This window comes from Diplodia seriata, assembly GCF_021436955.1.
Source record: "Diplodia seriata strain FDS-637 chromosome Unknown scaffold_3, whole genome shotgun sequence".
Classification (NCBI taxonomy): domain Eukaryota; kingdom Fungi; phylum Ascomycota; class Dothideomycetes; order Botryosphaeriales; family Botryosphaeriaceae; genus Diplodia; species Diplodia seriata.
The window spans coordinates 2,770,509-2,785,517 of record NW_027117310.1 but is presented as its reverse complement, the minus strand read 5'-3'; the positions used below and the strand labels follow the sequence as shown (position 1 = coordinate 2,785,517).

Sequence of the window (15,009 nt, the reverse complement as noted above, 5' to 3'; positions counted from 1 at the left end):
AAGGGTACAGAGTACAAAGTCACATGCAACGGCGTCAAGGAAGCGAGAACATAGAGATGCACACTTAGTAGTACTATCTATAAGAACCTTACTTTAGCTTAGCTCAATCTTAACCCTGAGATCTGGGTAGTACGAATCTCCCTGGGCGCTTGGACCTCTGCTCCTTTCCACCTACAGCCTGTCATACTCGCCAGTGATGAGGAAGGCTGAGGTGCGAGGCTGAACTCACGGACATCTTTTCGTTACGTCTACGCCCAACACTCAATCCTTGACATGGTAGTAGTTGCCCCTTTCTTTTTTTTTTTTTTGGGGTTGTTGTTGTACCTCCCTCAAGTCAAAAGCTGATGGCACAGTTCAACTGCAGCTACGCGTTTGTGACGGCTCAAGACGGTGGGAAATGGCGCTGTCTCATTGATCCATGTGGCTCTTCCATGTCTCTCGGTAATTAAGAGGTAATATAAGTATTTCATTCCATTGGTCGGGTTCCTTGGGTCAATAACATAGTTCTGGAATCTTATGAGCCCAAGGTTGCCATAGCCTCCGGCGGTGAAAGTATCACACCAAGGTCGGACGCCGCAAAATGGGCCCACTCTTTCTCCACAGCCTCCTCAAACACCTGCCCCGCGAGTCAAGGCAACGTCGACCTATGCTCCCAGAGGTTCGCCGAACCTGGAGCATATACGAGGCACGCTGTATAGAAGCAGGATTGCAAATCACAGCGGATCCACAGTGCTACAAGGCCACGGAATGTCGACTGCCGTGGACGAACATGTTCCAGCACACTTCCTGTCTCGGATCGACTAATGCAACCTCACACACGGTGGTCGGGCCGCAAGCTGCGGCAAGAATTCATTTTTCCCGAGTATCCGCGGTATACAATGGTTACTGACAAATAAGTCTACCAGGCTAGCAGATTTTGCTCTGCCTACGCGTATTTAACCACTCATGCAAACCTGCCAGCTGATCATTTGGTTGGGCTCTGCTTCACGTGTAAATCTCAAATTTCGGAACATACCCATGTCGGGTGGCGCTGCAGAAGTAGAAGACAGCCACACCGTAGTCCTTGATCATACACATCCTCAAGCCGCATTTCAGATCCACTGATGGTATCGTTCAATGGTAAGTTACTGGCAGGCGTGTTGTTTCAAGATCAACTGAGTTCGCTCGTCTCCTGACGTGTCACTTGGTTCACTGTATAACGTCACTTGTTGATACCACGCAACAACACTGGCTTAGGATATTGAACTCTGCCTTAGCCACAGCTGACTTGGCCCGCAGCTCACACCCAATTGCCGTTTGTAGTGCCCTCTCCGCGCGCAGATTGGTCACCATACAGCTATCCAATCAAGGCAGCCAATCCATCTCGCTGACCTGTCACGATAAGCTTCTGCCGCTCCGCACTTTCGCAAGCGCCCAGCAAACCCAAGCGCCTTGCCGGGATTCCTCGTAAGCGCGCAGCGGCGTCGCCAAGTCCCACCACCTCAAACAACGAGGAGAACGAAGCCAAAGCTGCGCCGAGCAGCCCGCAGTGGGTACCTATACGCCGGCAAGGCTCCCCATCGCAACTCTGGCTGCCTCATTCACGGGATGGATTCTCCGCGATCCAGAGAGAAAAGGGCCGTGGTGAGATCGATCATCTCCCACCGGAATCTGGTGGGGAGGGGTTGTTCTGGCCCAAGTTCGAAACCACCAGCCGCATCCGCCTGGTTGGTCACAGCGCTTTCAAGGCACACCAACAGGGTCCATGTTGGGGTGGTTTCACCATCGCCAGCCCCCGGGCCACCACGAAACCCTGAAATATGTCCTTGGCACCACTCAGCAGCCCCTTCCGCCGCCTCCGTCCCGGGGATCCCCAGGATGTGCTCGCCCCAGCCACCCGCGACATCTTCGGCGGCGGGTATGCGAGTGAGCTGTCGGCGCCGCGCCTCAATCAGTCATCTTGTCTGTCTCTCTCTCTTTTCCTATCTGTGCATTTCCCCGTTGCTACCCGCCACGGAGAAACATGGAACGGAGTCGGGCTGACGTGAACCTTTTTGCCTTTATCCCTCCGTTCGCCTCATGCCATGCACGCCATCTCATCGGGGGCGCTTGTCAGAAGTAACCTTTGGCCACGTGCACATCGCGAACGAGTGCTACGCAATATACTTTCCACGTGCAAAAAAGCCTTTGCTTTCCTCTTTTGACCACACCTCTGCTCGGCTCTTGTCTGTTCCCATCATCCGATCCAACTTCCCCGTACTACACACATGAATGGCTCGAAGGTGGGAAGGGGGGATACTACGGCCCAGAGAGCCGAGCTTACCCGGGAAGAAAAGCAAGCCTGTGGTGTTGCACCACCTCAACGGTGAATGTACATACATACGCGGTCAAATGTATGGGGCTTCGGATTCAGCAGGTAGCTGGGCAGTTGTTGCGGAAGGAGAAAGACCTGTGGCAGACCGGTTGGAAACAACCCAAAGACAAAAACTAGACTGGGCACCGTTTTCCGGTTTCTCTCTGATTCAGTTATCCGCTCTCCATTCCCAGAGGACGGGTTCGCGGGCCCAGCGCCTGACTAGTCGCGCTTCAGAGCTCATGCATGCCGCAGCGCCCAAGACGGCGCTCTGCAGGCCACAACAAACAGGAAGCAACGACAGCTCATCCTCGACAAGGACTACATGAAACCAGCAACATGCACGGTGATGCGAGCGGCGGGACTGGTCTTATAGACATTTGTTTTTGTATTTGCTCATTGACTAATGGGGAAAATGAGATATAGCTCTTCCGCAGCTATGATACATTCCTACCCTCAAACCCGCCCGCCGAGAGGACGACGCTACTGCTGTGTGCAGTGGTCCAGTCTTCCCTTTCCTGATAGTGAAGCTCGCGCGCGTACGCCCGAGTTCCCATCCATAGCCCTGGTCCCCAGCTCCGTAGCAGATTTCCACCCAAAGAAAACAACAAGCCAACAGCGAACCCATGAAACCATAAGGAAAAAGAACAAGAGGGTGAGTCGAATCAAGACGTAAAAGCGCTCTAGATGCTCGCGACTCTGAACCACGCCGCACCGTAAAAGACTTTGCGCCAATTTTTGCCACTCCAAAACGTCCAGGGCAGATAGCAACAATCGACACGAAGAAGAGAAGACGAACAAGGAGAAGAAGCGGGATGCGCGCAGACGCTGATGCCAGGAACGACTGTCTGTGTGCCGGAAAATGAAAGGCTAAGTAAAATGGAATAGTAATGTCATGGCGTCATGAGCAGGCCCACTTGGAGTTTCGTGCGACACCGGTCTCGCCGGACCGGACCATTCCCAAGGAACACCCAGGCCCCTCCGGCAAATGCTGCATCTAAAACTCTTTTGATGCAGGTGCCGGCAAACCAACCGAACGTAGTCTAGTATGCGATTAAAAAGCACGAGAATAGGAGAGGCGAAGCTGGAGCCAGCCGCAAGGCGATGCTCCTTCGACCGAGCTTAGTAGTTGCTGGCGGAGAGCAGGTGATGCGACTGGCCCATGGTGGTGACGGCGGCCATGGGGTTGGGAAGATCGGCGAGCGCCGCCGACACCGACAGGTGCGACGGCATGTAGTCGTTGACGGCCTCGGGGCTCTCCTCTTCCAGCGGGCCGAGGCCCTCGTCGTTCTCCTCTTCCTCTTCGCTGAAGTTGACGATTGGGTCACCCTCCTGGCGAGGCTCGTGGGTGCGACGGTGTCTGTGGGGGCGGCTGTCAGCTTTGCGCCAAAATTAGATCCCGCGCCTATGGAACTTACTGGGCCAGGTTGTCGGAGCGCGAAAAGGCCTTGTTGCACAGAGGGCAGACGTATGGGCGTTCTTGCGTGTGCGTGCGCACGTGCCTAAGCGCCGAGTTAGTCCACACGATGTACTTGAAACTGCCGATCCGTGGGCGCTTACCTCTTGAGATGCTCTAATCTCTTGAACAGACGGCCGCAAGTGGGAATCGGGCAAGAGTGAGACTTCTGCGGGTACGGGCCAAGCTCCATCATGGTGGCGCTGCGGGCCCTGCGGAAAACGCCGGGCGCTTGCCTGACGACGGCGTCGTGAGCCAGTGACTGGCTGGAATAGTCGCCGTTCAGGCTGGAGAAGTCATCCTGCGACAGCATCTGACTGGCTTGCTGGTTCGGGCTTCCCTCAACCGTCGCAAGCGGTGTGCCGTGCCTCGACACGTCAGCAACCTCGGCCTTCTGCTGGACGCTGTTGTAGCCGTTGTGAAGACTCTGGGGCGAGTCATGACCGCCCTCCTCCGCCGCCTCCGCAACCGGCACCACAGAGCTCGAGACAGACCGGCGCAGGTCGCTTGGCCTGTGCGCTGCGTGCGGGTTGGCTGCGTTCGCTGCCGCAACCGCCGCAATGCCGCCGCCAATCGACATCGAAGACCGCCTCCTCCTCTGCTTGTACGTGGGCGAGCCCTCGATGACAGAGTAGACGTTGCCGGGAGCGAAAGGACGGGCGCCGTACTGCGGCGCAGCGAGGTTTGACGGAGGCAGCTGCATGAGCGGGTTGAAGCTGGCCGAGAGGCCAACGTCGGGAATCGCAGTGTAAAGACCGGTGTCTTCATTCGCGATGTACGCAGGCTCAGCTCCCAGACCAATAGAGTGCTGGGGAGGCGTGATAGGCTCGAAGGACATACCACGAGTGCTATAGTCCTCGTAATGCGAAGAGACAAACGACGGCGCCGGCGAGTACTCCATGTATGCGGGCATGGAGCTGTGTCTCTGGTGAACCTGCGACAGCGGAATGCCGTTGCGATCGTAAGGAATAGGAGTGTATTCCCGTTCGCGGCTCTTCGCGATCATGGCGGCCGTAGGGGGAGCCATGGTCATCTGCGGCTGGCCGAAATGCGTCATCGGGATGGGCTCCTCGGGCACAGTCGGGGGCATCGTCTGGGGGATCATCTGCGGCGGGGGCATCGAGTCCATGGCGCGCATGACGGGCGAGGTCGATTGCGAGTATTGCTGCATGCTGGTGTTGAATGAGGACGAGTTGGTTTGTTGCGCCTTGGTCAGCTGCTCGAAAAGCGACTGCGACGAATCAAATTCAAAAGACAGCGCGGGCTCTGCGACAGCAACGGTGGTGGCCTCCTGGCCCATCTTTTCCCTCTTGAGATCGCGCTCCAGAGCATCGAGGAAGAGGCGGTCGTGAGGCACGCTGTACCAGTAAAACACCTTTTGCTTCTTCTGGGTCCGGATGCAGTTGTTCTTGTAAAGGAAGTCGAGGAAAGCGCTCTTGGGCTCTTCGAGCGAGGCGTCGGTGCCGGACTTGAGGTTGCGCAGGTCTGAGAAAATGCCCTCCTCGAACTTCTTGGAGTTCTTGACGGGGCGGCCGAAGGCCTGGAATCTGAAGGACAGGCATCGCACGATGTCGGTGCCGGAGATGTGGAAGAGGTTGTTCCTATGCGCGCATTAGCGGGGGGCGCGGAGGCGCAGGCGCAGCAGGCGCAAACATACCAGAGCACGCAGGAGACGTATTCGCCGGTGGGCAGCAGGAAGCGGCGGATGTATTGGTCGGGCTGCCAGTCGACTGGCGCAGAGATGAGAAAGTACTTGACTGCGGCGCGGGTCAGCGTGCTTCATGCGGCGCAATTGGAAACGCGGGGCGTACGATTATCTACTTGCTGCAACGCGACAACGGCGTCGGGTGGCAGGCTCTGTTGCGCGTCGTGGTCGAGGAGGAAGGTCTCGGGGGCGACCTGTCTTGCCTGCGGCGGCGGCATGGCGGGGTGGCCGGTGGAATACATGATGTCCACCTGGGAGCGTCGTGGGTTGGTCGGACGATAGCGATGGGACGTCAGGGCAAATTGACGGGTGATGCGCGGCGACTTTGTTGCGACGGCTGGTGGCTCGCGGAGCACTCAGAACGACGAAAGGTGAGGCGCAGAACGAAGCAGAGCAAGCGAAGGAAATCGACGAGCGATGTTTGAGATATGTTAATGAACAGAAACTGAATCGAGGGCCTGCCTCGGACGTGTGAAGCGCAGTCTCGAGTGCGGCGGGAGGTGAACTTGAGGCAAGAGCGTGGTGGTAGGGTTCGCACACGAAACAGCAGTCGAGGGGGAGCGAGGGCTTTAGGTGTGTCAGCGCAGCGTTTCAGGAGATTAGCACTGCTAGCTGCGACAGTGCGGATATTTTTATCGCTGTACCTAGCCACGCAGGCCTCCGTCGCCGAGCGCGCGCCGCCAGATCCCGGTCGCTGCGAAGGCCCCTGCGAGTGGCTGGCCCGCCGTCGAATAGCGATCGCAAGCGCGAGCGGCCGCCTGGAATGGAGGTGGCGGCCGCGGAATGGCGTCTTACTCGCCCGCCCGCCGCCCTCGAGCAGCGTCTGCAGAGCGCGGCAACCGACATGACTACGCCGGCCTCGCTCGCCGACATATACCGGCCGCGCCTTGGGTGTATAGCATTGTCCGCGGCGATAGTCGCGCAGGGCGATGGGCCTGCGTGGGGTCTGCCCGCCGCCGCTTAGCGCTCTGGCGCTGTACGCGAGCAGAAAGCGCGGAAAGCCTGATGCCCTGCCAGGTAGCCCGCTTCCGACTCCGCCAGGATCAGGACGTGGGATCGCTCGTCAGCAGGCTCAGGATGAGCGCGCGCGCGACGTGCCGGACCCGCCGCGAGAGTGATCACGCAGCCAAGCAGCGTCTCCCGGCCCTCCGTCCCCTACACGAGCAAAAGCACGCCCACCCGGCCCGTATCGGGGCGCGCGGCAGGCCCAGGGCAGCCTCGGGCCAGCAACAATATCGCCCGGCAAGTATTGGTCCCAGCCGCGCTGGAGGAGAGGACGGCGGAGAGCTGCACCCACGCGCGAGAAGGGGCGGCTTGGGCGGCGTCGGCAAATTCACCTGCCCTTCCCAAAGCGCCGCCCACGCCGCCTAGGCACAGAGCCCAGCACTGACGCCGCCGGGGCCCTGTCCGTCACCGACTCCGTCTCCTTGCATTCGCGCAGCTACTCCGCGCGGGCGTGGTGGTGATGTCGTCGGCGTGGCTGGCCGGCGCCCGCTGGATCGAGCGGGCCATGCAGGCGGTCGATGCAGGAACGATGATGGCAGCAACAAGCAACCGCTCCTCCGACCGTTTGATCTCCCAGCCTGAAACGCAGTCTGTCCTTGGCTGCGGGAGCTGCCCGTAAGCTGTCAATCACCACCACCACCGCCATCACCGAGTGCCAGCCACGCCAATAACGCAACCGCGGCCGCGCTGCCTCTAGCGCCCAGTCCATCTGACATCCGCCTTGCGCTGCGCGATCGCTGCCCTGCACCCCATCCCCGTCAGTCACCGCCGTTCCGCCCCGTGCAGCCTGCACGTTCGCTCGTCCAACCAGGGGCAGCAACCGCCATCAGGCCATGATATTCGTTCTCCCCACGACCCTTCTTCCCCGACGCGCGCAGCGAGTCAGCGGGCCCGGCCGCGGCCTGCGAGGCTCCACGCGCCTGTCCCAGACATTTTCCCACGGCGACACAAGAGCCGGACAAAGCAAACATCGGCGCCGCCTGGCCAGCTGGCGGGCCCCCAGAGCAAGGCATGGGCGCCAATCCGGCCAGCGTGCGCGCGCTCCCGTGATCGGTTGAAGGCCGTGGGCCACTGGTCGCGCCAAGGCAGGCTGCACGAAGCTGGGAGGTTGCGGCGCGCTGGCCACACCTTTTCGCGCATCTGGCGCCGGCTCGGTGATTGGACTCGCCGCTGGGTGCATCCATGAGGCCGATCATGATTCGCATTGGCCGGCTCGTCCCTCGAAAGGCTGTGGACGGGCCTCGGAGCGCGGCTGGTGTGCCCGTCGCATAACGAAGTCGTCCAGGAACTACGCACGATGAGGTCTGAAGGCAGCGGCTCCAGCCCCCGGACCGATCAGACGTGAAGCTGTGGGCTCGTGGGCGCGAGGCCAGGCTCGATCCCGCAAGGCTCACTGAGGATTGACAAATCCGGCACGCCTGCCATGTGCACGCCCGGACAAACCTCCATTTCCGGCAGCGCCAGCAACCAGTCGAGAAGTAGGTTGCGGGCTGAAACGGCCACAGCGGTCTCGCTTCCTGAGGCATCATCTCGAGAAGCGCTGGACGGCCGGGCGTCCCCCCATTGAGCAGGAGATCTGCAGTTACAGATGGAAGCTGCGACAGGCACGATGGAGACGTTCACTGGCTGGCGGCGCGTGCAGAAAGTCGGGCCCACACCTGGCATCGGATTCGGGAGCGCGGCGGGAAGAAGTCCAAGGTACACTACCTAGGTACTACGTACGCGCGCTCGATCAGCGGGCGGCGTCGAGGTAGGTCCATCCTGCGTGCCGCCCAACTGCCGTGCCTTGCCCTGTCAGCCAACACCATGCGACTTGTCGCGCCGCTGGTGCGCTCTGGTACCTCGCAACCGACGACCATCGCGATTGTACACGCCTGCGGCTTCGTCTTCACACCGCCGATCCCCCAACGGGCTCCACGCCCAATCACCGAAGACACACCACGGTACGCCCGACCGCGCGAGCGCTGGCCGGCATCCGGCGTAGTTCTTGGGGAGGGCGCGCTCAGCTCTGCCCGCGCCCAGGTCGGTCAAAGTATCTCATGACGCGCCGATCAGCAGTGTGCAGTTGCGCGCACGAGTCGGGCTAGGCCGGTTGACGAGGGCCAGGCCGCACGGCGCGCGGAAGAGCGAGTTTGATGAACGAAAGATCCGCACCCCGCCTGCCTCGGATCACCCAGCGGCCAGCACTACCCTCGTATCACGCGCAAGCTAAGGTTTCGCATTAAGAGCCGCCAGAGCTCGTCTGCACTCTTTCGCAACTTCCACATGCCTTCCACCAGCGCTGGCGGCCCGGCGGCGGCGACGAACACGTCCAGTGCCTTGCCTGCGGGGTTAGCCCACGCGAGCCTCCCCGGCTCCCCATGAGGGGGGTTCCCTCTTTCGCAATATCCGCCCGTTTGGCGTTGCACCTCAAGCCCTGAAATGAGGTATCCACCACACGATCGAGACCCGGCTTCCGTCTTCCTGCACGCGCACGAACCAGAGGCACCGCCGGTATGGCAACCGGGCGCTGGCGGTGCGCCTCAACGCGCCGGCCGCTGCTACGGCGAGCTGGCCGAACCGTTTAGCAGAAGCAATTCCTACATGCATTTCCTAATCCGGCCTTGAGGACTTGCTTTTCCGCTCCGCTGCACCGGCTCGCCCGCAACAGTTGCTGTGTGACTCGCGCCCGTTGAAAGTCGCTCAAGCCACAGCCTGCCGACGAACCGGTGCCGGATCGAGCGCCATCTTTTGCTTGTTGCGGTCCACATGCCCGTTTGACATACAGCTTGCATCATGTGCGCCTGCCAAAAGGCTTGCCGGTGGCGAGGTTCTAGGCACGGCAGCATGCAGCCGTCTACAGAAGCGTACACAATTCATCAAGGCGCCGCCATCACCGCATCATGGAAAGGGAAAAGCATTAGTCAAACCGGCCGTGCCACAGTGCCTCAAGCCAACAAAGCATTGTAAGACAGAGCTCCAAGGCCTCGGCGCTTCCAGCTCGATATTGCATCCGCCGCCGTCGCCGCCACAGTCGGCTCATGGGGCGACAGAGGATCGATGAGGTGAAGGGTCTAGGGAACTCGGGCGATCGAGAAGTCCCGTGGAAGAACCTTAACGGTGTGAGAGACACCCTGGAAATGACGCCTCCCCTCGGAGGGCTCGAGCCATCAGTTGGGCGGTGGGCGAGGGGCGCCGCCCATGATGAAGCAGACGACGATGGGCAGTTGTGGGTCGATGGCGCCTAGTGCACGTCGGTGCGGCTCTTAGGCTTGCGTCTGCGGCGTTCAACGTTGTCTGGAGCGCAGGTGGAGAGAACGGAAGGTGACGATGGCGGACGTGCGCGGGTCTGACTCGCCAGAGGCTTCTCGACTCACTTACCGCTTTTGTCGACCGCAATTCCGCAAATTGCCAGCCTCGTGGCCATGGTCGTCGACCGGCTCGCTTCAATGGTATACTCCGGACGGGGTAGGCGGCTGCCTGGCCTGTTGCTCCTCCTGATCCTCACGCTCGCGCTCGTCCGTGTCCAGCGCCCACGGCCGCGCGCCGCAGCTAAGGCGGCACGCTCGAGCTTCCGGGGCCGGGATGGCAGGCGATTGCTGACACGCACGACGCGAGCGCGAGCGCGAGACGGCCGGCGTGAGGAAGGGATCACAGCAAAGATGGATCCGGGCTAAACGGGTGTGCAGGTTTTGGGCCGTGGCTGGCTGAGTACGGAGGTACACAGATGCAGTTCACCATGACGCCTGCGCAGCAAACAGGCAGCCCTCACCATACCGCCTTTGGCCTTGCTCTTGGCCTCACCCTGGACCCTCGCATAGCGTACCCACCATGCATCAGCCGGAAGGCGGTGCGGCGGCGGCGAGGGCGGCGGCGCACAGCGGAGACGGACGTCAGGCTGCGTCCGGTAGGGTTCGTGGTGGTAGCGCGGAGTCTCGCCGAAGAGCGACGATCTTTCATGCGCCTCTGTGTACTACGTACTTGTCGCGAGAGCCGTCGGCCGGGTAGCAGGGACCGAGGGGCTACCGTGAAGGAACCTAAGCCGGACGACCATGATCTGTGATGATCCGCGCGCGCGCCACCGCTTGCGCAGACGCGGCTACAGTTGCTCGCTCACTCTGCAAGCATTACCTATTGCGAGCGTGCCCCTGTTGTTTTTGCTTCGCTCCGCCTCCCGCCGTTGGGCAACGGGACAACGGGACCTAAGCCAGCCATGATTCAACGACGGGCTGACTCGTGGCCGGTAGCGACAACGCCTTCTCGCAACTGTGGTACGCTCCCGACGGCCCTTCTCGCCCGCGACGCTTGCTGTTCCTCGAGTGGGGTTGTGGGCTGTGGAAGCCGCGAGGAATAGGGAGTGGAACCCATCGAAGACATTTCTCCATCTTCGTTGCTTGCGTACCTTGCATTAGCGTCTGTGCCCTCAATGCGACATGCGCCAGAGCCAACAGCTCCGCACGTGCTCCCTTGGTCTGCTCCCTCTGCTCCGACGTGTCTCACGCTACGCACGGCTGTGCCGTTGTGGAGCCGGCAGGATGGACGTCTGGATTCATCAGCGTGATTCGTACGCCTTGCGATGGATTTGCCTCTGCTTGCTTGCGTGCTGTGTGCCTTGGTTTTCCTCCGCTGCGTCGTTTTGTCGTCATGTCTGCAGCAGTTGAGCGGGTGGATCTGTGTTGGATGTGTGGGTTCTTCGGTGGGGCTTGGTGCAAGCGTGCATGCAAGCAGTACCTGACTTGAGCAGCAGGATTAGCTGACACGGGACCCTGATGAGAGCGGCGAGGCTCCAGATGCATGGTCTATGGTCTGTGTGCCGCGTTGCCGCTGCTGCTGCTGATTGATATCGGGTTGCCGTGTCGGTACAAGCGCTGTACTGTGTACTGTGTAGAAGGGGAAGCACTGACCACTGCGGCTCTATGGAGACAGCCTGTCGACCCCCTTCCCCCTCAGCTTCACCGCCGGGGAAGTGGGACGGATGGTGGCCCCCGAGATATCGGCGTCCACTGCATCGACTGATAATGCCGGAATAATGCGCACCTATACCGAACCGCCCCCTATCCAAGTGCCGATATACAGCTACGCGGCATTATTTTGGGCGCTCACAATCGCCGTTGCCGTTGGCCTGTTCTCTCCACACGGTTGATCTTGCAGATGCATCCACTCTGCTTCGCTGTGGCATCGAGACCATCCGCCCACTCTTGATGAGTCGCGTATCGGGTCGAGCCATTAGCGAAAGGGGGGAAGACGGCAGCATTCGCCTGCTTACCCAGTGGGGCGCGCCCTTCTGCCTCCTGAGAAACCTGTCTCCTTGACCCATGGATTATGCTGCAAAGTACAGTGTACGTACAACACCAAGAAAAAGCAAGTTCGCCGAGGTGGCATGATCCGGATGCGGAAAGCAGGCAAGCGTACGGCTGAACGCGCGTGCGTCATCAATTTTCGGTCCTTCCATCGGCGTTTCCCCGTCAACTCTGTGCCCTCAATGGCAGTGTCTTGCGTCTCTTTCTACAATACGTTATAGCTTGGCTATATGGCCAGCCTATAGCAGTTCTACAACTTCCGGGTTTCTTCCTGGTGCCTGCGGAAGACTTTCCCGATGTTTGCAAGTTCCTGGTAACTTCTTCCTCGTCCGCCACAGTCCTTTGCACGCCTAAACCACCAACCCACCACAGACGTCATCAACGTCATGCCGGCGCCTCTTTTCTCGCCTCTCTCGCTTCCCGTCCCATGCGGAGCTCGGCGGAGCGAGAGCGAGCGAGCTGACCAGCGCGCCGTTAGCTTCCTCTCGCCTCACATCTTCTCCGACTAACCGTTTCCTTTCTCCGTCGCCGAACGACCACCCCACTCATCCACATTTCGCGAGCCACAATATGCGATCGCGTATGCACCCCATATCCTCGGGCTCTAGTCGCAGCTCCGGGGACCCATTCCACAGGTAGCGAACGAACGAGCGAGCGCGCAGAGAAGCCGCACATCCTCCACTTCCCTCGTCCATGGGCGCGGAAACCGCTCTGCCTACATCGAAACCCACCATCACCATGTGTGTCGACCCACAGAATCATCCAATACAAGCCACACCTTCCTTCCGTCGTATTCCCATCGGAGGAACGATAATGCACCCGGCCCAATGTCCGGATGGATCAGGGCCGACGACTAACGATTGCATCAAAGCTCCCACGTGTGCTATATTAGAAGATCTGCATTTATCGATACAACAATGGCTTTCCGGTCCATGCGCTCAAGACCCTCTTCGCGTGCTTCTGCTTACTCTTTTTTTTCCCTTCCTCCTCGTGTTGAAGACCGGTTTCTTTCTCTTTAATTTCCACCTTCCGTTCGCTTAGCCCGACTTCATTTCCTACACCCGACATGGTCGTTGGTACCGCGGAAACGAAGCTGCTGAAGAAACAGAGCGTGTGTGATGTGCGCGATTGCTCTATGCATAGAAACGCGCAAGCGTTTCCCCCAGCGATCCTCATAACAGCCTGGAATACGCAAACGTTGAAGTTTGAAGGGCTTGGAGCCCTTCCGAAACGCCTGGCCATTGCGGAGATGGTTCATCGCATGCGATCGGTAATAGGTGCTGGGTGCTATTGAGCACTGACTAAGTACCTGCAATAGTGGTGTACACACTACTTCTCTTCTGACCGGCACCGACGGAAAATGATCATTGACCAACATACGGGCGTAGAACTCCCGGACTATCCTCATTCCGAAGTAAAACGCATTGTAAACAATGTATGTAGATAGGACCTGCGACTGCTATTTGCGCCGAGGCCGGCTTCATGTGCGCTGCAGTCATGAATTTCTACAATTTCCACCCCAACATCATACCCAATGCCCTTCGTGATACCGCTTACGGGTATGGAAGGCTTCGTCTACCCCAGTGACCCTTTGCAACTGCTTATGAGAGATACAACACCTTACTCGCGTGAACGACTTAGTGAAATTTAAAACTCTAGACCACTCTACGTTGGTAGTCGACTATGTAACGTATATTGCCAAGCACGCTAATCCATACACTCGCGTGGGGGTGAATGGGAGAATTACTGCCAAAAAAGAGAGGGAAAAAAAAAGGAAAGGAGATGTTCCGAGTGGCAGCCAGGAAAATCTGCCATTCGATCTTCGATCACTCACCAACTATCCTATCCTCGACATGGTTGCGGGCTAACGGGAACGGAAAGAAAGCGACGACGACGTGTCGATAGAGAGAGGAGACCGGTCAACCTAAGCGAGCAATAAAGCTCACCGGGATCTGCTTTCCCAGCGCCTATCGGAATATGCCCATCAATACAGGGGTACACGCCTCGCTTTCGCTCCGTGCTTCCATCTCGCTTATCACCGTTGGGGAAAAAATCATAGCAAAAAAAGTGAAGAAGGTGGGGGAAAAAGGGGGCTGGTTGGGTGGATGTGCAAGCGACGAGAAGCATCACCGGGAAAGGGAAGAGGATGGCTGAGCAAGATGGAGGAGTGGGGACCGCCGACGATCCGAATGCCGCGTATTGTACATACGATATGTGTACGAAGACCGAGAGAGAGACATTATACGGCAAAGCCCGTTCCACTATAGAGAGAGAGCGGGCAAGCGAGCATAGGTATGTGCGCAAAACGTTGTACGGAGGCAGGCATCTTTGTTTGCGTGTGTGTTACTCTGTAGACGATATGACGATCAGACAAGGGATTAGCATTGCGTGGTATCTATGTATGGCAACGACGGGCGTAGATCTTGCTCTCCCGCACATCCCCTTCCCTCTCCCATCACTCTCATTTTCTTTTTTTTCTCCCTCCCTCCCCCCACTTGGTCCGAGCAGCCATCTTCGGTCGGGCGGACGGACGGAATACACGCGGCTATGCTGACGCGGGCCGCCGAGCGCCACACATCACACATACAAACGCGGCAGAGGGAGGGCGGAAATGAGCGTTCGTACATCCCCAGCCGTAGGGTCTGGACCGCAGGATTGTCGGCCATCTCTTCCCATCCCCCCGACCTCTCACAGATCTCCGCCCTTGCCAACCCTGGCAATTTCTACACGGCGAGCCAGCCGCGGCGGCTCTGGCGGCCCGGTGTTGTTGTTGGTGGTGGTGGTGGTGGTGGCTTTTGATAGTCTTGATAAGCGTGCCGTCGAACCTTACTGCAGACGGTTAATTGCCCCGCGGATAGTCTCTGGTGAACGGACTCCGGGACAGCAGCAGCAGCAGCCCCTCGGTGTGCCGGACCGGAAGTATGTTCACAGTCACGGCGCTTCTGGGCGATTGGCATGCTCATCACCGCACTGCGCTTCCGAATGAGCGGGACAAATGTCTGAGACCTTTTGCGCGTGCAGGAACCCTCTGGGATGCTCTCTACCTTTCAGTTCGCTAATTACGACTACTGTTCCGGAGCTTGCTCACTTTCCGCGCTCAGTCGCGGAAGTGATACAGCGAAAGGGAACTGCGTTGTACGCTCAAACGCGGGTGGCTAGAGCTCAGTCACGGAAGCGGAAGCCTCAACATACAGAAAATTCTTCGAGATATCTTCACGTAGTTTGATGTTTT

General features: G+C 59.0%; 1 protein-coding gene across 1 annotated transcript; it reads right to left on the bottom strand.

Moving 5' to 3' along the window:
* Positions 1-3,454: 3,454 nt before the first annotated feature.
* MST12 (Transcription factor mst12) lies at positions 3,455-5,711 on the bottom strand (the record flags this gene model as incomplete). Its single annotated transcript, XM_066775017.1, has 5 exons — positions 3,455-3,692; positions 3,751-3,834; positions 3,893-5,389; positions 5,446-5,545; positions 5,600-5,711. 5 exons carry the CDS (start codon positions 5,709-5,711, stop codon positions 3,455-3,457), a joined length of 2,031 nt encoding a protein of 676 aa, XP_066635136.1.
* Between the last annotated feature and the right edge of the window lie 9,298 nt (positions 5,712-15,009).